Source organism: Taeniopygia guttata, chromosome 28 (assembly GCF_048771995.1).
Source record: "Taeniopygia guttata chromosome 28, bTaeGut7.mat, whole genome shotgun sequence".
Classification (NCBI taxonomy): domain Eukaryota; kingdom Metazoa; phylum Chordata; class Aves; order Passeriformes; family Estrildidae; genus Taeniopygia; species Taeniopygia guttata.
This window is the reverse complement of record NC_133053.1, coordinates 1,533,843-1,556,818: the sequence shown is the minus strand read 5'-3', so window position 1 is coordinate 1,556,818 and position 22,976 is coordinate 1,533,843. Positions and strand designations below refer to the sequence as shown.

At 50.5% G+C, this 22,976-nt stretch overlaps 2 protein-coding genes across 8 annotated transcripts in view; one reads left to right on the top strand and one right to left on the bottom strand.

Moving 5' to 3' along the window:
* Nucleotides 1–19,176, bottom strand: part of DAZAP1 (DAZ associated protein 1) — a 24,760-nt gene extending 5,584 nt beyond the window's left edge. The window contains exons 1-8 of one of the 4 annotated variants that reach the window (XM_030256746.4): nt 18,950–19,176; nt 13,041–13,081; nt 12,427–12,593; nt 12,097–12,162; nt 11,456–11,563; nt 9,264–9,312; nt 4,956–5,038; nt 1,605–1,758 (exon numbers count right to left, since the gene is read on the bottom strand). In XM_030256746.4, the coding sequence (XP_030112606.1) occupies nt 1,605–1,758; nt 4,956–5,038; nt 9,264–9,312; nt 11,456–11,563; nt 12,097–12,162; nt 12,427–12,593; nt 13,041–13,081; nt 18,950–18,981 (700 nt within the window). In that variant the 5' untranslated portion in view covers nt 18,982–19,176. Of the gene's footprint in view, nt 1–1,604; nt 1,759–4,955; nt 5,039–9,263; nt 9,313–11,455; nt 11,567–12,096; nt 12,163–12,426; nt 12,594–13,040; nt 13,082–18,113; nt 18,241–18,949 lie in introns of those variants that run through there. The other 3 variants (XM_030256745.4, XM_072919493.1, XM_072919494.1) reach the window with 3 other exon arrangements.
* On the top strand, nt 17,715–22,976 carry GAMT (guanidinoacetate N-methyltransferase). Of its 4 annotated transcripts, none has more exons than XM_072919498.1 (8): nt 17,715–18,172; nt 18,233–18,246; nt 20,476–20,661; nt 21,172–21,317; nt 21,397–21,460; nt 21,766–21,833; nt 22,020–22,130; nt 22,270–22,976. In XM_072919498.1, the coding sequence occupies exons 3-8, from the start codon at nt 20,478–20,480 to the stop codon at nt 22,408–22,410; spliced, it is 714 nt and encodes a 237-aa protein (XP_072775599.1). In that variant the 5' UTR covers nt 17,715–18,172; nt 18,233–18,246; nt 20,476–20,477; the 3' UTR covers nt 22,411–22,976. The 4 variants fall into 4 exon arrangements, with proteins under 4 accessions (XP_072775599.1, XP_030112638.3, XP_072775598.1 ...); XM_072919496.1 differs by adding an exon at nt 18,837–18,895 and having other exon boundaries at nt 18,166–18,246; XM_030256778.4 differs by having other exon boundaries at nt 18,107–18,246.

The window sequence follows — 22,976 nt, the reverse complement described above, 5'->3', positions numbered from 1 at the left end:
CAAATGCCACTCAGAAAAGACAGCAGTTCCCAAACCCAAATCAGATGGAGCATTTGAGAGCTGCCACATACCAAGTGCAAGAAATTACAGTACTACAGAGAACAAAACCCCGGAGAACCCCAGCAGACTACACATCCAAGGGATTCTTAATTTACTACCAGGTTTATCTGAGTTATTTTTGCAGTTTTTGAAGCATAAAAAAAGCCCTTCCCATCCCTTGTGCAGTGCTGAGATTGAAGGATAAATGCGTTCACGTCTGACATTAATCTTTCCAGGAGATCAGGTATCATTTTCCCTACTAATCACTGCATGGAAAATAATGGGAGTTTCTCAGTTTGCAGATTAGCACATCTGTGCACAATGTCTGCCCTCAGCTGCAGCTTTCAAGTTAATCAGCACCGTGGGGAAATGAGCAACCCCTGTGCTGCACTTCCATCCACCGGAGCAGGGATGGAGCAGCCACGCTCCCTGCAGCCCCCCAGGTGAACATTTCTCATCTCTCAGAGCAAGCAAGTCACAGCAACTCAATTATCCCCCTGCATTTCTCCAGAAGTTATCAAAATTGTCTCTGGATGAACTCAGTGTGTTTATCCTGCCTCTGGAATCTCGGGGGGGTTGCAGCCATCAAACCCAGGCTGCTCCCAAGCCCCGCAGGGCTCCTGGTGTGCACTGAGTGCTCCCTGCACCAGAGCTGCCCTGGTGCTTTCCCAAGCTACATTAAGCAATAAAATTCAAAGGCAAGGCCATCCATTTCCCCCTCATCCCTTTCAGATTTTCCTGATAACTTCCTTTGAAACTGCCTCACCCTTGAAAAGCCATATTTCAGCCAGATTTGTCACTGGGGTGTTGTGCAGAGCTCACTCCACAGCTGGAGTCACACCTGGAGCCTTCCCAACACCTTCTCTGAGTTCCCCCAACCCATGGGGATTCCATGTGGGGAGAGGCAGCTCCAAAGGGAACAGGTGGAACACACCTGGGACAGGCCTGGCACCACCTTCTGCCAAAGAAACGGATTTTTGGGAAAAGCAGTGTGAAAAAAAATCTCATGAAGGACTGAGAGGCTGGAACTTTAGTCCTGCTATCAGGGAGATAAAGCAGGGAATAACATCTAGGCCAGAAAACCGAAGTGTGGCGAGCTGGAAAGGCCAGGTAGGGAAAGGGTGGTAATGCTTTCTGGTTTTTTGAGCCTGGTCTTATAAGCTCTTAGAAGAAAGCATTATACCCTTGATAGCTCAGCTACCTCAGGTGGCATAAAAGAAGCGGGATGGCTCCTGTGACAGTGTTGGAAACCAAAAGTTTTAATAAAAGGCAAAAATAAAAAATCTCTTTACAGAAAAAAGCAGAGTCAGGGCAAGGGGTGCTTGCTCCTGCTAAACCACCTCACAAAAGCTATTTACTTCTTCTGTTCTCTTCCTTTCTAAGGAATTGCCTAGGCTGGACTTTTTGGCTCCTGTCCAATTGGGTGTCCTTAAATTTGAGGTGAAGTTCCCAAGTTCCTATGAGGTATCTTTTAACCAAATTGAGAAGAGAAACTTCTGGGCATTTTTCCTTTCTAAAGGGACGAAGGGTAACTCGGGGGCACATTCCTAGAGGGTGGGCAGTACCTTGGGGGCCGTATCCCTGCTGCCAGGTCGGAGGGGGCTGCCCTGCCCAGCCGTTGGCAGCGCTTGGCATGATCCTGCTTCCCCACTGGCTGGCCCCCGGCGGCCCCGGAGTTTGGCTCTTGCTGTCACGGGGCTCGGCGCGCTTCACCTCCACCTGAACAAAGAGAGGCAGCGCTCAGCGGGGCTGGGGCGGCCCCGCGCCCCCCGGCCCCTCACACACACCCGCAGTTACGCTTAAGACTACACTTAGCAGCTTATGACTTATGTCTAAGTACTTAATTATTAAAACTTAAGGCCAGTAATTTACAATGTTTCTCAGGTACAGTGTAGGTGATGGTAAGGCATTACAAGTCCTACTGTTGAGGGATTCCGAGAAAAGCATCCTACAGATCACTTCAGTCTCGTTGGCTTTAATCTTAAAACAGCAGTACCCTCTTACAGCAGCTCTGCACTTACACCAGCAGAATCTTGGACAATAATGACAGACTGATTTCAAGTTCAAGGCAGGAGATAAGAAGATGATGCTTTCACTTTAAAAAAAACAGAATTTTGAGTGAAGAGGCTGCTCTGAAAAAGGGTACTAATGCTTTAACCAAATATGTTTGGGGTCCATTTGGAAGTGACAGTTTAACCCACCCCATCTAACTACAATTTCAGCTCTGCTCATACCTGAGAAACACACATTTTTTGAGATTTTTTTTTTGTATCGTTGTCTTTTTTTTTTTTTAAACTTAAGATTTTATTTAAATGTCTAATGGAAGATAAAGACTTACCTTCCCCAGGCTAACGCTTAAAGAATCTCAGTTAACTCAAACAATGTCAGAGGGAATGGATGTGATAAGAGAATCTTACATTACATCTAACAAAAAAGTAAACAAACATGCAAGTAATAAAAATGGACAGTTGAGTCAATAAGAAGCAATCTTCATACTGTGTTAAGTCAGTGACAAAACCCCTCCTGTTTTAAAAATTAGTAACCACAGTGCTTAACTTATTTCATTCCAAGATAAAATGTCCTAGTGTTCCCAGCCATGGAGTAAGTGCATTTGACCTACTTAAAATAAGCTGCACATTCAACATAAACCTCTTAAAAAAAAAAAAAATTCAGTTCTGATTTAATGAAACCCTCTCAGCACTTGCTGAATTTGAGGCTTTTTTTTTTCATTTCATGATTAATTTTAATGGATGCCAGAGTACAAAGAAAATAAATCTCTATCATCAATGGGCCTGAGTAGTATGGAAAATAAAGTATTCAGAATTCTTCCTGCCATGTCTTAAAAGCCATTCATGTTGGAGAACAAACAGGAAGCAGGCACAAGGCAAGGACAAAGCCCCCCGCAGCCCCCCTGCCAATGCCCCAAGGACATGAGACATGACAGTAACCAAATCTCTGTCAGCTCAAGGCCCTTCCAGAGAGGAACCAAGGGAATTTTTCAAAGGACTCAAATTAATGAGTCTTAACACATTTGCCTTGAGGGAATTCGGTTATTGCTTACAAAAGCAGAGGCCTTCTTGCAATTTTAATTTTTTCCCCCTCCTTTCAACAACATATGGATTCATTTCAGCAATACCTTTTTAATTACCAAAAAGACAGAGATACCATTTTTAAAGCAGGCATGATTAGGCAGTGAAGGAGAGAGCAGGGGATCTGGAGCTCATTAATCCTTGTGGAAGAATCCCATTAATTTTTCAGTGCACACTTGGAAGCAAGGAACTGTCAAAGTGAGGACTGAAAATTCCCTGTGCAATAGGGAGGTTCAAATTCCACACCTGTCTAGAGCCCACGTTACCTCAAGAACTGAGGCAACTCTATTAATCTGAGCTAAAAATCCCTGAATCCTGATTTTTTTTTTTTTTTGTCCCTGAAAGTGGCAGAGGGGAAGGGCAAAAATCAATTATTTCAGTTTGGAATTGGGTTTGTTGGGGAGCACTGAGAACTCCAAGTCCCAGTGCTGTGTCAGCAGCAATGAGGTGACATCCGGAGGTTCGCACTGGGCTCTCACTCCTCTCCCAGCACCTTGTGGATGTTTATCCTTTGTTCCCATTTGGATCTGCTGCTTTGGGGGATCAGCTCCCCCTTCAAGGGCTTACTGAAGGCACTTCCAAGGGCAGATCAGGGAATATTGGGGAGATACAGGTGATCCTTACACACCCCTGTGTGATTTACTGCACCTGCTCACACCTGAGAGCATCACACCAAGAACCAAGAACTGACATTTTGGATCTCACAAGCTCATTACTCTGTTCCCATTATCAGGAAACCACCCAACCCTCCACCCCAAAACAAGTTCACAGGAATTAAAGGCATTATTACACTGCAAAATGAACCAGAACTCCACTGATATGCTGAGTGTGTCCCCTGCTAGCTAAGAACAGTTTATGAAATATCAGCACATAAAAGACTTCAAAGACAATTAAAAACTCACACAATGCAATAATTTAAGGAATGCAAGAATCTTCTGTGTCTCCCTGAACCCCCTCACTTCAAGTTTAGCAGTTTTAACATTTAGTTTAAAATCTGGATATATTGTGCAAGGACTTAAATTTACCAGAATTTCCTGTGGTTCATTTTTCTTTATATTACTCTTTTCCTTCTATTTAAAACTTGGGTGTCCTGCAACAATTTATTTGGCTTTTAGTTTTTTTTTTTTTTTCCTCCCTAAGCCCCATTTGCTGACAACACAGTATGAAGATGAAACAACCAGAGGTCACTTAACTGCATTGTGGTTAAATACTATATAGAGTACGTGGGTTGGTATCAAAGTTTCACAGTAAGTGACCCAATTTTTTAAAAAAACCAATCCTTCAGGATGTTTTTTTTTCCTCCCTTTTTCTTTTAAAGTTTAAGATTATATAAAGCAGATCGTCTGACACCACCTCGAGATTTAAGTATCGAGTACACATCTGAAGGAGTGGTATCTTAAACCAAGCCTTAAATAACTCAGATTTCACTGGGATTCTGCTTTTCCAACAGAAAAATCACGGATTTCTCTCCTTGCACCACAGCAGTGCTCCAAGCAGAGGCAGCGAGCACCAGTTCACCCCAGTGAGGATGATCCCAGTCCATCTGCTCAGCCAGAGCAGCCCCCAGGTCTGTACACACAAGGCCTCACCCCAAGCACAGCCCACAGCCTGAACCCTCAGGCTTCCAAGCCCTCCCCTCCCGCAGGCTGCCCCCATCCTAAATGCCCTTCTCCAGCAAACTCAGACTTTCCCCACCTCCATGGATAAAGCCTTGAATTTGGACTGCTGTGCTCTCCCATCAACAATTAAGTTGGATTCCCCAGTGAAATCGCTCGTTACCCAAGACTTGGTTCTTTCTTAAGGTAAAATAAAACTACAACTACACACTTTTTTGCCCATGATGTCGTGAAAATGCATGTTGACAGCCTGGTCCACTGATTGTTCGTCCTCGAAAGTAATAAATCCAAAACCTAGCCAACGACGAAGAGTGAATCAAGGTAGCAGGGTGTTGTGACACAAAACAGGATGATGAACAGTATTAGGGGCAGACCAAGGGTTCAAGCAGGGGTTTCAGATAACGACACTTGTGTTCAATTGGCAAAAAACTCTGAGGAAATTGCAATGGATACTTCCTGGGAAGAGGCTTTAGTGCCTCGTCTCGATTGCGCGCATGCAGCTTCAAACTGAGCTCGTTAACCGGCTTTTAATTTGATTTTATTCCTCATCCACCTACCAGGAAATGGAAAAAAACTGCTAAAATCAAAATATTTGTGGGACAGCAGATTGAAGTCAAGCAACTTTGCTGCTCCTCCCTTTGATTCAGCCTAGCTTCCCAAGGAAAACCTATCATATATCCCTGTTCCCCAAAGCTGCAAAGCAACTTCCTCCCAATCCCTTAGCCCAGCTTCCAGTTAGGGAATATTTTCCATAGAAAAGAAAGTTAGTTTTGAAATGTAGCTGTTAAAGCATGAGAAATTTTACCACTCCATGGATGAATGAGAAGCTTCAGAAACTAACAACCTACATCAGAGGTTCTCAAGTTTTCCACACCTTGGAGAAAAAGCAGGGAACAGGCGTTACTCCTTCCCAACAAGGCAGCCCCCGTGAGGTGTTGCTCACACAGAACGTGGTGTTGCTGCCACGTCCCGAGTCTGTTTAATTTCTTTTATTTCCTGTTGGTTTCCTTTTGAACATCCACACAACATCCCAGTCCTTTTTGCCCCTGAACGGGTGGCTCACTCCCTTCCACCTGACCACAGCCCTGGCTGCTGGCAGCTCAGCTGGATCCAGCAGCTTTTGATGCTGGGAGGAAACTCTGGGAAAGGAGGCAAAGCTCCCCTTTTGGAGGTCACTCTGAGAACCACTGCAGGTAGGTTGTAGCTGCTGACACAGCCGAGAGAGTGGCAAAATAGTGGTTAATCCCCCAGGACAAGGCGGCTGCTTCATGCCATCCCCCACTGGCTGCTGGTGGGGACAACCCAGGGCAGGGAGGGACACATGCAGTACAGGAATTGTGCCATTCTTTGGATTAGCTACGGAGGGGGGGAAAGGGGGGAGAGCAATAGAAGTCAGAAAAGAAACCCGAGGTGCGGCGTGGGAAGCGTTTATGGAACATGGATGCGGTTCTGCTTTTCTGAAACCCAAGATTTCCCCCTTGGTTTGCGTTTTGCTTTGCAGCTAGTGCTGACAGCAGCCAAATCTTGCTCTAAAGCGTTACAGAATACAGATCTAGCACAGGAATGTCTCTCCACGCTTACCCAACTGCGTTGGGTAAGCCCAAAGAGGCCTAGTGTAGAGAAAGTTTATATATATATATATATATAAAAATACACAAAGATACAGGCCAAAATAGATTCCAGCAGGTCAAATTCTGCTGTCAGCAACAAGAGCAAAAGACATCACTAAAATAAACTGAAAATAAAAAGGAAAAAACTTGGCATTTCCCACACACAAGAGACTGGCAGTATAAACGAAGTTTTGTGGAGCTGTGATGAAAGCAGCCTCGAAGCTGAGAGCAGCATTTCATCACAATATATTTGTCTGAGTTAACCAGAAATCCGAGTGTTGGAGCCAAAGGAAAAGTGTTTGTATTTAAATCACGTTTAGTATTCCAGCCTTTGTCTAAAAAGAGATGGGGAAGAAAAACAATGGATTCCATCTGTATGTAAAGGTTGCTGTTGAATTTGATTCCAAAGCTAAAGGAGGGGAACAGATTGTGGGATGGGGTTGGAGGGGTGGTGGAACAGGGAGAGCAAGAGGTCATTGAGAAAAGCAATAAATAAATTTTTAAAAGGGAATTTAAAAGGGTCAGACAGCACAAGATAGGAAGAATAAAGAAATCAGAGTAACACAGCAGAACTCCAAGGTGAAGTTTTAAGCAGAAGTGATGAAACCCACCACCTGCAGCTTTAGTTTTTGAAGGACAGGACTCTGTTACAGGCTGGAGAAATGAACTGCATCCAGCAGGAATCCAAGAGGACCAGACCAGAGTGACAGAGCTGGTCTGCAGCCAGGGAGGAGGAGAACAGACAGAGCAAGAACCTGGAAATCCCTTCCCAGCTGTTGGCTTGGCCAAGAACAGGAAGTAGGAGAAGCTGAGACTGCACCAAAGCCACCTTGTTCCTTCAGAGATGTGACACGGCTGCTGTGCTGGGGGCTGTGGGAAGAGGTTGGATGAGGCAGAGCTGGCAGGAGCAGGTAGGACTGGGAGGAAGCGAAGATCACGCGGATACCTGACCCCAGTCAGCTCCTCAAGGACATCACCTGAGAGTTTGGTGCCTCCAGGAGCTGGAGGTAAATGGATGCCACAGGGATTAGGAACAGGGATCATTTCCCCTCACTTCCACAGGAAGGGTGGTACAGTGAACGGGGAAAGGCAAAATTCAGAAGGGTCTGAGGAGAGATGACACTGAATTGGCCTCTGGAATTTTATCTACAATCATGAAACGGATACGGGGACAGAGCAGCAAGAGAACACAGAGAGAAGGCAAGAGAAAACATGTTCTGGGGTGCACAACCAGGAGTACCCAATGCAAACTCGAGGAATTTTTCCTAGCACCCCCCAGGGACTGCCGAGGCCATTTTGGGAGATGACTGTTAGTCAGCAGACTAAAAAAAGCCTGGAACAGCACAGATACACAAGGCAGAGAGACAGGATTCAAGAAGTGCTTAAGAAGTCTGATGAATTAGGGGAGGAAGTTTTCTGTGGGTGGAGACAAGACCTTTCCCTCACCTGGCACTTGTGCTTAGCACCCCAAGCCCTCCTTTGCCTGTTTTGCTTTTAGTAGAGCTTGAAGCAGAGAAGCCATTAATTGAGACAGGATTAATCCAGACCAGGCATGATGTTTAAGTACCTTTTGCAGAGGCTGCAAGGCTGGGATTAAATATTGCAAAGATAGAGATGATACAATAATTACTGAAATATTTCAGAACTTCAGCCCCAAATTACATTTGAATGCCAGTGCCTTTGTCTCCTCTGTCCAAAACCAGCTGCTCTAAAGCATTGAAACAGATGAATTTATGTGGTGCTTAAATCAAAGGTATCTGCTGGGAGAAGATTAGGATAGCTAAAGCAAGAAAACAAAAAAACAAATATATTGAAACTTCGTTTACACTCCAATAAAAGACAAAGCCCGTCCCTCCTCTGACTGCGGAACTGGCCTGTACCTCTGTGATAAATTATCACCTAGAGAGAAGAAATCTAAAGAGATATCGTTAATCACAGTCAAACAATTCACAGAGAGAAAAGAAACAAAAAAAAGAACTTACTTAACATTACCATACTTTACTATGAAACACTTAAATATGTCACTAAGGATGTATGTCTAAATTAAAAATAAAACTAAGACTTAACAGCTTAATAAATATGAAGTGAAGAATATATTTCTTAATAATGAGGCAGAAGAGAAATGAAAAGTTCAGATGGCAAACTATTCTCTAGCATGTCCAACATGCTACAGGGTGGGAGCACAGCTAAGCTTCACGTGCCAAAATATTGCCTCTTCCTTGGCAAACAAATGGTGGATGGAAAGGGACGTGGGTGACATGGAATTGCTTCATATTTTGACCAAAGGTTCCCACCTTGATTCAATATCTAGTGAATCTTCCAGGATTTTGGGGTTTTTTTCCCCTCCCCTCTTAAAAAACAATCTGGTATACAGGGATTGTATATCCCAATTGAAAATATACATGCATATATATATATTTCAGAATTATTTTGTGATGTTTAAGTAGAGTTTTTCTTTAATTTGAGGTGAAGCCATTTAACCAAAACAAAAAGCAGGTGATGGATGGATTCTGCCCTGTCTCGTGCTCTGGCTGGAGCACCCCACATGCACTTACAGACCCAACGTACCTTTCATGTGGAACAGGAGGAAAATCTACTTATTTTTTCCCCCCTCTAAAGTACCTTAAGCCACAGGAGTGGCTCGAGAATCAAATTTCATTCAACTATAAAAAAACCCCAACCCATCAATGAGCATGAAACATCTGAGCTGAAATGCACAGAACCAAGTGAAGCTGGAGATGAAGAGTCTTAGACTTGAAGTGATGTTTGCCCAGCAAGTTATTCTTTTTCCTGAGGCAACATAGGGGGAAAAAAAAAAAATCTACCTTTTCTGATGGTGTGAAATAGTTTGCCATCTGACTATAGGAGAGTATGAAGAAATTTCAAGGACAAACTAGATCAGCCTTTACCTCGGGGCCTCTGTTTCTCTGCGTCATAGATCATTACAACTTCAGTGACCTGGAAGAGAGAAGGGAAATTCTACTCCCTGTGCTACAAGGGGAGGGCTGGAACAGTCACCACCAGCTGGTTCCTGCTCTCTACCCACACAGCGCAAGCCAAGTGCAGCCATCATCCCAGCAACAGCACAAAAACAGGGAATATTGCTCTTCCTGGGAGTTTAGAAAGCCTGAGCTCATCCCTATTGTCTCATCACAACTGACATTTTAATTTAACATTGAGGTTTTGCACTCTTTGTACCTACTCTATGGCCTATTACACACCCCAAAGGTTTGTTTTCCAACAACTCATCACTGTAGCTTTTTAAAACATGTTCTTTCCCATTTTTAACCAATTTCACTTTCGCCATGAAAAGCAGCTTGAGCTGCAGGCACCTCTAGGAACATGCAGGGCTCCTCTGATTGAATTACCGGAGCACCAGAGAGGCCCAGAGCACCAGTTAAACCAGTGCTTTAAACAGCTTTACAAAACCCTTCTAAGTTCTGGATGAGCAGTATCAGTGTGATTTTAACCTAAAAAAAGAAAAAATGGAAATTGCAAGCTGTTCAAGGCTTCAGGATTATTCTTCTGAGAATGAGCACCACATTGAGCTACAATTTAAACAAAACCTGATGTGTAATGTTTATGTCAACATTAGAACAGCTGAAAGAAACTGCTCTGAAATCTCTCAGATGCAGAGAAGTGGTCACAAAATGAGTGTGATTTTGTGAAATTGCATCTTCAAGACAATCATAGGGTATTTTTACTCATGAGTAAAATTTAGTTTAGTCTGACACAATTTTATCTTTACTTACAGCTGGAAAACACTTGGGTTTGAGTTGCTGCACTCACTTGAGCACATCCTACTGGATGCTCCCAGCTGGGCTGGGGGATCCACATGGGGATGATGCCATGGGACAATCAGTGCCAGATCTGTCCCTCCCCTGGTCCATTTGGATCCTCCTCTTCACCCTGGCCTTAATGCCCCAGCAATTACCAGGGCTGAACATCAGTGCCTGCCTTGGGCTCTTCACTCTTGTGGCCACAAAACATTTGTGAGACTCCACTGCTCCAAAGGGACTCGTTTCATCTCCAGGAAGACTTTCTGATTTCTAGACTATGAGTAAAGTGCTACTACTTACTTTTAAGGGCACTTACAGTTGTGGCTGTTGCCTTCTACACCTGCAGGACATACCCTGTATCTCCCCAGCATCCAGGGCACAGCTGGAAAGCCAAGTCTGTGAGGAAGAGCCTTTAGAAACTACATCCCACAGCTGTGGAACATGCTCCCTGTTTTCATTATTAGTCTACTGCAGCCTTTCAAGCTAAAGAAACAGTTGCTAACTGTTGCTTTTTGTGTTTTTAAATAATTATCTTAATGGAATTTTAAACACTGATTTAACTTGATAAATTTAAGAATTTGTTTCTCAATAAATCCTTTGCTGCCACTAAAAATGTCAGAAAAAGGTTATTGAAAAAAGTATCAAAAACTACACTAAATGCCAATCAAATTCATTTTACCAGCACACTCCTGAATTTAACTCACATAATCTTTAACTTCTTCAAACTTATTCACAGCTGAATTATTTAATTCAGTAGTTTATCATATGTACCCACTTCCTTGAGGGCAGTGAGAGCTGGGATAAATGGGAATTAAAACTAAATAAAAACTAACTTAAAAAAAAAGAGAGAATATACAGTCATTTCAGTCCAAGGCAACAAACTGAATTAAAGAAGGTGCATGAGGAGCAGTTTGTTTCAGAATAGAGGTTCTAGGGTTGAGAGACTCACTGTTCCCAAAAAATAATCAGCAGACATTTTTAACTGCCCAGCTGAAAGTTATCAAGAGAAAGGGGGGTGGAGGTGGAAATAATAACAATTAAAAGAATCATTCATAAGGCACCTCAGGAGTTTTTGGAAGAAGGGACAGAACAATGCATCAGGTAGACTTAAACACGAGGAGACAGAAGCAGCAAAGTAAATTCCACATGAGCAGCAGGTTCTGCCAAGGGACATTTCCAGATGATGAATGTTCACTAGAGTTTCTCACCAAATGCTCCAGGTGCCCCTCCAGCAATTTGTCCAGATTACCCCCAGATTTGACAGCTTGAGGAAAGTGAGAGGAGGCAGCAGGGAGGGGAGGCACCTTCCCCCCAGGACTCACCACTCCGAACTTCTTGAAGTATTCCCTGAGCTCTGTCTCGCCACAGTTATGAGGAATCCCACCAACAAAAATTTTATTGGATTTATTGTTATCGCTCCTGGATCCTTTCTGCTAAATCAAGGAGGAGAAAATTCAATCAGAAGAACAATAAGGGTGGCTGCTTCTATCATTTTACACTGAACCATGAACAATGGGCTCTGGCAGGCTGAGGGGAGAGCTCCAGCCTTGAAGGCTCCCAGGCATGAAAGGGAAGCATGTTCTGAGCTCAGAGGTTCAGTGTCCCCTGTTCGTCAGAGGAGCAGGAACCCAGGGCCCATGTTCTGAGGCCACTGACTCATTCTAAACTGAAATCTGGTGAAGCTGCAGGGTGTGGAGTGGGCTGGAACAGCACCAGCCCTGCCAGTGCCCTTCCAGACACTGCTCTCAAATCTTAACAACTCCACTAAAAGCATCACTAAGAGCTTAGGAAACACCACACCCAAACTGACACTGCTCTGCACAGAGCCTGCCCATGGATATCTAAATTAAGGACACTTTATAGAAATGAAATTTCCACTCCAGTTCTGCATACAGACTTCTGCCTTTAAAACACAGATATAACCCAAAGGAATTCAAGAAGATACACAGGGATCTCTCCTTACCCATCCTTCCTTCGGCCGTGTCCGCTCCGGCTGCATCCCTCGAGGTGTGCATGGCTTTGGATCAATCTGGAAGAAGTTCCAGCTTGGTCAGACCTCAGCATGCAGAATTTTGCTCTAAAAGTTACGTTTGTGGCATCTGAACCCAGCCCTGCTGACATGCAGCTCCTCAGAGCTCAAAGCAACACAAGTCACGGAGTTAAGAGCTGCCTTACAAGAGATCATTTAAACCAACAACCAGGTTAACTCTGACACTCTGCAAAAAAGGAGCCAGAATCTGAAGCAAATCTTTGAATCTGGTGCCGGAAAGAAAAGAACACAAAAGCAACTTACATTTCGGCCATCTAACGTATGAGGTCTGCTGGCCAGCACTGTTCCCACACAGTTGGGATCTTTAAATTTGACAAATCCAAATCCTCGAGATTGATTTGTTGTTTTGTCTTTCATTATTACACAGTCTACAACTTCTCCATACTGGGAGAAGTAGCTACGAAGAGTTTCTGTCAAAGAAAAAAAAGCAAGCATTAAACAGAGCCAGATATTAACAGCACCAGACTGTGTTTGCAATTATGAGACAACAGATCAGCAAATATGGAAAACAGCTTCAAATTCATCTTTTGAAAATGATCACATCTTACTTCCTGTAAACAAATGGCAGACAACAGTTTATTTCCACTCATACAAATGGAAAACAGTAGGAAAGTGATTATAAAAAGGGTTGTCTGTTGAGCTGACAAAAACTTCAGCACCAAACAATATAAAGCTAAAAGCATTAACATATAAAAATATATTGATATAATCATATAGCTGAGCTGTCTCTACAGACAGTTTTATTAATTAGCAGAGGAGGAGGCTCTCAGCCCAGCCTCCTCACTACAGCAATGCCTGTTGAGAGCTCCTGGCTGGGTTTTCACCATGGCCCAACACCTGCAGCACACGTTGCTCACCTTGCGTCGTGCTCCAGTCCAGGCCACCCACGAACAGCTTCCTGCAAACAAAGCACAGGGCAGGTTTAGGGGCTACAGCAGATGCTCCATCTTATTCAAGGCACAGCTCAGCTCTTCCGGACAGGACCTCCGACACGCCCTACAAAGCTGGTGCCATACTCAAAGCCGCCGATTAAACCAAACCCTTCCTCCATGCCTGCTCTCTGCTCCTCCCTCGCTCACCACAAAACACTCACTTGGCTGCCAGCACCTTCTCGTGGGGTGAAAGCAAAAGCAGAACTGCCACGCTCAGGCCTGAGACAGAAGTCAAACCTGTGCAGCAGGTACTAAATAACAGAGCAGCACTAATCCAGCAGCAGTTGTGAAACCATTGTACAACCCAGTTTCGAGATAGTGCCCAGCAGGTGAGAAAGTCATGGCCAAACCCCAAACTAAACTGCTTAAAACTGATTCAACTCTTCCTCTGCAAAGAGCACCCAAATCTGCAGGGTTTCCTGTCCCAGCACGCCTAACGACCTGGGTGGGTGCTACAGGAGCTCCATGCCAGGCTGCCAGCTCTGCAGCTCTTTATCAGCTCCTGGGTGTGACAAAACTTCCAGCAGTCATTTACTCAGTAATTAAAGGTTGGTTAGAGCCACCTCAACACCTGGCCCTTGTCAGTACTGAGAACCAACCCCAAAAAACACCCTCATAGCTCTCTGCAGCTTCATCCTGAGGAGCAGCAGCAACCTATGCTCTCTGGGAGCAGGGGCAGGACCCAGGGAACAGCTGGAGCTGTGTCAAGGGGGTTCAAGCTGGGTATCAGGGAAGGTTCTTCCCCCCGAGGGTGCTGGCACTGCCCAGGCTCCCCAGGGAATGGTGCCAGCCCCAAGGCTGCCAGAGCTCCAGGAGCGTTTGGACAGCGCTCTCAGGGACAGGATGGGATTTTTGGGGTGTCTGTGCAGGTCTTTGATGATCCTTGGGCTTCCCCTCCAGCTCAGGAGATTGTGTGATTCTGTGAGAAACTCTGCTGTTAACGGCTCCACAGCTCTGCACAGACAAGCACTGGGATAGTTTATTTTTGGGGGATGCCCTCAGGTTCTCCAGGACCTCAAAGAGAAAAAACAACTTCTTGCTTTGTCTTCTTCTCACCTTCACCTATACCTGAGTACAGCTGAGGGTGCTGGGAATTCCTGCATCCTCACTTACATGGGCAAAGTTGACTTTCTCCTAACAAAAAAAAAAACAAAAAAACCACACACCTGAACTTCCTCTCAGCTGCTCTTTTCAGGAGCAGGTAATGGCAGGGAGAGCCCAGTCAGCCCCCCAGTAAGAGCTGCAGGTGCACTGGGAGTACCAGGGAAGTGAAAGCCTTGCAACTGGAAGTTCCTGTGGAGCAGGGCAGCTCACTGACAAAACCTGTCAGTGAGCCTGTCCCTTTCCACTTTGAATCACTTCTCTGTGACAGGACATCATGTCAGGACCCTTCTGCACCAGCCAAAGTGACAAAATTCAACACCACCCTGCACCTACAAGCCTGGTTTCATTGAGGCAAATTCTGTTCCTAAGTTACAAGCCGAGACGTGACACGAGTCTTGTCTTTCACAGAAACAGACCAACTGTTATGCACTGATCAAAGCGTCTCCTTGAGCAGCCAGCAAACAACAGAGCTGGTGACACAGGAGGCCACAGAGCCCCCAGCGTCACCAAGGACGTGCCACCCTCCTGCCCTCCCCTCTCTCAGAGCAGGCCTGTTTTCTGCGGGCATGTTCGGGATGACGAGGTTTCCCTCAAGGATTGGAGAAGTGCCCCAGCTCTCTCTGGCAGCGCGCTGGCTCCTGGCACGGGCTCAGGGCCTTGCTCAACAGCAACAGGTCATGTTCTGGGACCAGCCAGGCTTCGCCAAGGTGGCTCCACCATCCCAGTGGCTGCCACAACTGTCCCCTGACCACCTTCCCTCTCCTCACACAGGACACAAACCCCTCTGCTGTGCTGTTATTTTTAGGGAAAATAAGCAACTCTAATTTCCTAATAGCAAAGTAAAACCAGCTGATCTACTGTTATATTCACAATAAAGTTTTGATATGTGTTAGCGACATTTTCTTCACCAACCACATTTGAGGTTATGGTTTGTTTTTGGGTGTTTTTAACTAAATTTGATGGCTTGGTATAAAAGATTAATTGATTTTACATCCTTGTAAAAGTACCAGCTGTGTCCTGAGAGAACACCAAGCTGTCTGTGGGGAGAGAGGTCACTGAAACCTTCCAATTCCACCATGAATTATTTGTAGTCACCCTACATGGACTGAAACAGCAAAGCTGGGTAGGTCAAGGCCAGCTGCAGCAGCTCTCAGGAAATCCACAGCCCTGGTTTACACACAGGCTGTGAAATACCAAAAGCCAGGAATCCTCTGCCTTGGGATCCTCCGTGGTTTGAAGACACTGAGCAGGGTCAAAGTTCACAAAAATCCAGATGTGGTATGGTACAGGACAGCTGTGAGGCAGGATGGGTATGTGAGTGCTCCTGCCCCCACACTCACCTACATCACCAGCCCTTTCCCAAGGTCTTGCCCACACTCAATCCCAGAAAACTTTTGGCCCTAAAAGTTTATGGGCTGGCAGTTATTAAATTCATAGAAATGTATAAAATTGATAAAATATCCTGAGTTGGAATGGATCCCAGAGCACTGACACCCCAGCAATCCCACCCTGGGCACCCCTGGCAGCGCTGTCCAAACTCTCCTGGCGCTCTGGCAGCCTCGGGTCTGGGACCATTCCCTGAAGAGCCTGGACAGTGTCAACACCCTCGGGGGAAGAACCTTTCCTGATCTCCAACCTGAACCTTCCCAGGCACAGCTCCAGCATCAGGTCCTGCCCCTGCTCCCGGAGAGCAGAGGTTGCTGCTGCCCCTTGGAAGAAGCTGCAGGCCCTGGTGAGTCTCCCCTCATGTTCTTCAGTGTTTTTAGCTCACACGTGCTGACACCACCCCAAAGCCCACACCTCCATACAGCTCCGAGCTCACAGACTGGAGGACACTGCAGTCCATCCCCGCTGGAATGCAAAGCCACTCCAGCACAGGCAGGTGACAGCACAAACACCAGCCTGGCTTTTGGGACAGTGAGTCTGTCCACCACCAGTAGCGAGATCCTGAGAGGTGCAACACCCCTGAAGCAGCAGAATTCCCCACAGGGATCACCTCAGGAGCAGAAAGTGGCATAATGACTCCTCAGAAGCTGCAGCTGTATAATAAGTTTTAACCAAGTGTTCTGCCTCACTACTTCCTGGGAGAATTTTCATTGCTAATTTATTCTTTCTTGCCATAAACATACTTCCTGCTGGATCAAATCAACTCAGGATTAGTAAAAAAGGCATGTACAGGTATTTTAAAAACACCAAAAGCACAAACTCTTAGCCTACATAAACAATCTGGGGTTTGATTAATAGCTCTGATCAACACCTCAGCACAGCCCCCAACAGCTGCAGGACAAAAGGATCAAGATCAGCACTTTTCTTCATACAAACCAGCCCCAAGTATTAATTCATTACAACAAATACTCACAAGGCCCTTGACTACCCATGCCAACACACCTGCAAGACTTACAGCTTCCTTAGGTGTTTTATCTGCAAATCTCTACCTACAAAAGCAGCTGAATTCGTAACTTCCCATCCAGACTTGCCTCTCACAATAGCTTTAAACCAGAGCTTCCTCTCGAAGGCTGGAGCAGCTGAGTCTGTTCTACACTCTCATCTTCCCTCTGAGTGCTTTTGGGGGAAGAGAATAGAGAAGATTTCCTCTCTGATTAACCCCCAGTTCCTCCCAATGTGATTACAGCTCTGAGGGATCTGTGACTGGGAACAAACTCTGCGACAGCCCAGCCTGCTCAGGAGGTGAGCTGATGATATTCCACAGAATAACTTGGAGCCTGGCACTCACCTACAGCTCGGGAACTCAGACCTGATCAGGTCTCTCACAAAACACCAAACAGTGATTAAGGCCAAGGAGCAAAAAAAAAAAAAAAAAAAAAGCAGTCTAAGAGCAAAACTCACTTATTTAAACAACAGGCCTCATGCAACGTGTACTGGAATTGGATCATCTCTAAGGTCCCTTCCAACCCAAACCATTTCAGTGTGATATTCCAACCACTTATCCTGCCTCCTGTACTTTTAGGATTTACAAATTAAGAACATGCAGTAAATAAGCAGCTTACAAAGCAGTGCAAGCAGCATGGGACACAAGTGTTTCCAGTTTCAAACAAGGTGACCAATCCTGATGGGCAAATACCATGACAAAACTTGCATTGGAAGAACCAGCCAAGGATTTTTTAAATTTGATTTTTGCTGCTTTGAGTTCTACCATGCCCAAGCCTGCAGCCTGATAATTTCAATGTCACCAGGGTACAACTCTCAAGCAGAATAATACTGAGTGCAACTGGGTGATCTCTAAGGTCCCTTCCACCTCACTATGATTCTAAAAGCAAGCCAGAAGAAGCAGACCAGTGTCAGGTTTTCGGTTTGAAGCCCCAAAAGCCCCGGGAACGGTTAAAACCGGGATTTTCCTGCCTGGAACACATCCCGGGCAGAGGACAGCAGAGGGAAGCTCGGGAGGGCAGCCCTGCGGGGAACTGGGAGGGGAGGAGAAGCTCCTGGTGCCGCCTTTGTCCCACCACCTTCCCCTTCCTCCAGCACAAGCCCCTCGGGGCGCCTGATGAGTCACCAGAACAAAGTCCCCAGCGGGGTCACAGGATCACAGAACAGACCCTCAAGGACCATCGAGTCCAATTCCTGGCCCTGCCCAGAACTCTTCAACAATCGCACCCTGTCCCTGCGAGCGCTGTCCAAGCGCTCCTGGAGTTCTGGCAGCCTCGGGGCAATGAGCATTCCCTGGGGAGCCTGGCTAGTGCCCAGCACTCTCCGAGGGAAAAAACCCTTCTGATCTCCAACCTAAACCTCCCCGGACACAGTTCCAGCCGTTCCCTCGGGCTCTGTCACTGGTGCCAGAGAGCAGAGATCGGGAGCTGCCACTCTGCTTCCCCTAACAAGGAAGTTTTAGACTGCGGTGAGATCTCCCCTCAGACTCCTGCAGGCTGAACACACCAAGTAACCTAAGCCGCTCCTCCTCGAGGCTTCCCCTCGAGGCGTTTCACCGCGTCCGCTGCCCTCCTTTGGACGCCAACACCTCAGTACCATTCTAATATTGTGGCACCTAAAACTGCACGCAGGACTCAAGGTGAGGCCGCACCAGCAGAGCGGGACAATCCCCCTCCCTCGACCGGCGTGTTGTCCCCGCGTCAGGTGACACGAAGGGACACGAGGGGGACTTGAGGCGGGCGGCGGGGACGCGGTGCGGGAAGCGGGGCGGGCGGGCGCGGGAAGCGGTGGGGACACGGTGCGGGACACGGTGCGGGACGCGGTGCGGGCGGGCGCGGAAAGCGGTGCGGCACGCGGTGCGGGCGGGCGCGGGAAGCGGTGGGGACACGGTGCGGGACGCGGTGCGGGCGGGCGCGGGAAATGGTGCGGGACGCGGTGCGGGCGGGCGCGGGAAGCGGTGGGGACACGGTGCGGGAAGCGGTGCGGGCGGGCGCGGGACGCGGTGCGGGCGGGCGCGGGAAGCGCCGCGGGCGGGTGACCTTGGGCGCGCGCACCTGCCGCAGCCCCGCGCGCGCGCGGTCACGTGACGGGGGGGGGAGTGTGTCTGCGCGCCCTCACGGCCCCAACATGGCGGGACCGGCCCCCCCCCACACCTCCTCAGCACCCCCGGCCCGGGACCGGCTGCGCCTTAACGCCCCCTCCCCGGCCCGGGATCTGTCCCCGCTCAGCCCCCCCGGCCCGAGGGAGCCCCGACCCAGCAGGAGCCGCTGCTGAGGCTGCGGGAAAAGGTGACCGAACCCCGCACCATCGTCCCAGCGCGCTGCCCTTCCCCTTCCTCTCACCCGATCTCGTCGGCGCCTCCCACGCTGTTCATGGCGGCGACTCCTCCGGGGCCGCGCCCGGCTCTTCCCTCCGGCGGCGGCGGTGCCAGCGGCGGGTCGTGGGGCCGCGGGCGGGCGCTCCCGGCCGTGTCCCGGTTCCCGTGTTCCCGGTTCCCCCCCCCGCCGCCGCCGCCCCCGGCCCGGCCCCCCCCGCCGCGCGCTCGCGCTCCCTCAGCGCCGCCGCTGCGCGCGCACCCGCCCCTCGCTACGGGGTCTCCGGGGCCGCGCCCTGGGAGGGGCAGAGAGGGGCGTGGCCGCGCGCGCGCGCGGGGAACGGCGGGAAGGGCAGTCCGCGCGCGGGGGGGCGGGGCCGGGGGGCGGGGCCTCCGTGGGGTCCCATTGCTCATCCCGGGGGTCCCACCGCCCATCCCGGGGGTCTCACTGCCCACCCTGGGGTCCCACTGCCCACCCCGGGGGTCCCATTGCTCACCCGGGGGTCCCACTGCCCACCCCGGGGGTCCCACTGTCCATCCTGGGGGTCCCACTGCCCATCCCGGGGGTCCCATTGCTCATCCCGAGGGTCCCACTGCCCATCCCGGGGTCCCACTGCCCATTCCCAGGTCCCACTGCCCACCCCGGGGTCCCACTGCCCACCCCGGGGGTCCCACTGCCCACCTGGGGGTCTCATTGCCCATCCCGGGGGTCCCATTGCCCACCCCGGGGGTCCCATTGCCCACCCCGGGGGTCCCATTGCTCATTCCGGGGATCCCATTGCTCATCCTCAGGTCCCACTGCCCATCCCGGGGGTCCCTCTGCCCATCCCGGGGTCCCACTGCCCACCCCGGGGGTCTCATTGCCCATCCCGGGGGTCCCACTGCCTATCCCGGGGTTCCACTGCCCATCCCAGGGGTCCCATTCCCCACCTGGGGGTTCCATTTCACGTCCCGGGGGTCCCATTGCCCACCCCGGGGATCCTATTGCTCATCCCGAGGGTCCCACTGCCCACCCCGGGGTCCCATTGCCCATCCCGGGGCTCCCACTGCCCACCCCGGGGGTCCCATTGCCCATCCCGGGGGTCCCATTACCCATCCCACAGTCCCATTGCCCATCCCGGGGGGTTCCATTTCATGTCCTGGGGGTCCCACTGCTCACCCAGGGGTCCCATTGCCCATCCTGCACCGCCTGCAGCCCCCCGGGACCCTCGCTCAGACCCTCAGGACACCCCGGTGACCCCCAGGACCCCCCGGTGACACCCAGGACCCCTCGGTGACCCCCAGGACCCCCCCGGTGACCCCCAGGACCCCCCGGTGACCCCCAGGACATCCCGGTGACCCCCAGGCCAGGCCACCTGTGACCACTCAGGCCGGCCCGCCCCGTTCCCGATAAGGTTCAGTTCCCGATAAGGTTCAGTTCCCGATAAGGGCTCTCAGTCCCCGCAGGGGCCCCAGCCAGCCGTGCACACTCAGCATTTCCAGCAGGGCTGTTCCAAGCCGGCCAAGAGCCCGCTGGCCCTTTTCTCTGCGCCGAGCTGGACTTTCCTCCTGCAGCCATGAGCTCCGGAGCGGCGGCGGGGCCCATCTTCGCCCAGGGCGAGGACTGCCGGGCGGCCTGGAGGGAAGCCAGGGCGGGCTACGACGAGCCCGACGCACACCTGGAGATCCTGGGCAAGCCGGTGATGGAGCGCTGGGAGACGCCCTACATGCACTCGCTGGCCACCGTGGCCGCGTCCAAGGGTAACGGGGACCCCGCGGGCTCCAGGATGTGCTGGGGGTGCAGCGTCCCCAAAAGCAGCTGGTGTGGGGGTGGATGTTCTGCTGGGACCCCACTGCGTGTGGCCCCCAGGGGCAGCAGGGCCATGGTGGCACTTGTGTCCTTGTGTTGGGGTGACACGTTCTTGAAAGGGGATGGGGACATGGGGACGGGATGCAGCCACCTCCCATCCAGGCCCTGCTGGTTTTGGGGGTTTTTCCCTTGGCAGAGGGAGGGTTGGATGTTGTTTGTTCTCACTGGGATCAGCTGGGGAGCAAAGGGGCAGCAGGTGACAGAGACAGGGGGGCAGCTGGAGGGACAGCAGGTGACGGGGACATGGGGCTGCTCCCAACTTCTCCCCTCAGTGCCAGCTCCACGGCTCCCAACCCACACCCAAAGAGCCCAGTCTGGGGAAAGGAGGGGTCAGAATTCAGGCGTGGGGGTGTTTGGGGCAGAGAAAAGCGCCAGCTGTGCCTGCTGGGCTGCACCTGCAGGCGGCCGTGTGCTGGAGGTGGGGTTTGGGATGGCCATTGCCGCCTCCAAGGTGCAGCAGTTCGGCATCGAGGAGCACTGGATCATCGAGTGCAACGAGGGCGTTTTCCGGCGCCTGGAGCAGTGGGCCGAGGCACAGCCACACAAGGTCAGGGCAGGGTGGGCTGTGCCAGGCTTGGGGGGGTGCCTGCAGCCCCCCAGCTCACCCCTCTGCCCCCCACCCGCAGGTGGTGCCCCTGAAGGGGCTGTGGGAGGACGTGGTGCCAACGCTGCCGGACGGGCACTTCAGCGGTGAGACAGCAGCAGCAGGACGGGCCGGGGCTGGGGGGGACCCCGCTGCACAGAGGGGGTGCAGCAAAGCCCAGAACATGCCTGAGCCATGGAAAGGGGGTGCAGGTGGAGCCCACATCCTCCGTGGGGCTGGGACAGGGCGCAGATGTGTCCCTGGGGAAGTGGAGCCGTGTCTTGGGGGCCATCACAGCACTGGGGGGCAAACTGCAATGGGAACATAAAAAGAGCAGGCCATGAAGGGGGATTGTCCCGGGACACAGGAGCCCCTCAGGGTCTCTCCCAGCTAACTGCGTGTTCCCGGGCAGGGATCCTGTACGACACCTACCCGCTGTCGGAGGACACCTGGCACACGCATCAGTTCAACTTCATCAAGGTGACACCTCGGGGAGCGGCTCTGCGGGGAGGAGCAGGGGCTCTGCGGGGCAGCTGGGGCTGAGCGGGAGGAGCTGAGCCGGGTCCCCCCCCCCCCGATCGATCCGCGGGAGGAGCTGAGCCGGGTCCCCCCCCCGATCGATCCGCGGGAGGAGCTGAGCCGGTCCCCGATCGATCCCCGGGACAGGGCCATGCCTTCCGCCTGCTGCGGCCCGGAGGGGTCCTCACCTACTGCAACCTGACCTCGTGGGGGGAGCTGCTCAAGACCAGGTACAGCGACATCGAGAAGATGTTTGAGGTGAGTTGCTGCCCTCCCCCGAAGCCGTGCCCGGGGTGAGCCAGAGCACTCCGAGGGTTTTTCCTTGGCTGTCCCGTGTCCCTCCTCACATGGGACACCCCAACCCACGGCTGCTCCTCCCTGCCCTCCTCTCCATCAGGAGACCCAGGTGGGGCCGCTGCTGGAGGCGGGCTTCAGGCGGGAGAACATCAGCACCAGGGTGATGGAGCTGCAGCCGCCCCGCGAGTGCCGCTACTACTCCCACCCCAGGATGATCACCCCCACCGTCCTCAAACACTGAGGGGCCCCGGGGAGCAGGAGCTGATGAGGAGGAGAAAAGCTCTGATCTCCTTTAAAGCCCCTGAGAGATCAAAGCTGATTCACCCAGAGACGGATGGAGGCTTGGGATGGATTCCAGGGGACAAAGGAAAGGAAATCCCCTGCCCCAGGAGCCCCCTGCCCTGGAGGGGTCTTGTGGGCTCTGTGGAAGATCTCACCCTGCTCTGTCCCCTCAAGACTTCAAATTCTCAATTAAGCTGTAATTTCAGAGTGGGGTTCAGAGCCTCTGGCCAAACAGATTCCAGAACCAGCCATTTCCTCTAAAAACTGCATCATTTTGAGAAATCACAGGGTGGCTTCCCACAAGAGTCAAATAATCCAGAGCAGGTGGGAGAAATGGGGCAATCTGAGGCCTTTTGAGGCATTTCAACTTCTCCTGAACCAACTCCCAAGGGAGGTTTCCCAACATTTTCGACCAAAGCCCACGGCAGCAAATCCTGACCCCAACACCCCCTCACAGCTCAATAAATGATGTTTCCTCTCTCCCCAGAAGGGATAAAGTCCATTAAAAGGAATGAAATACCCAAA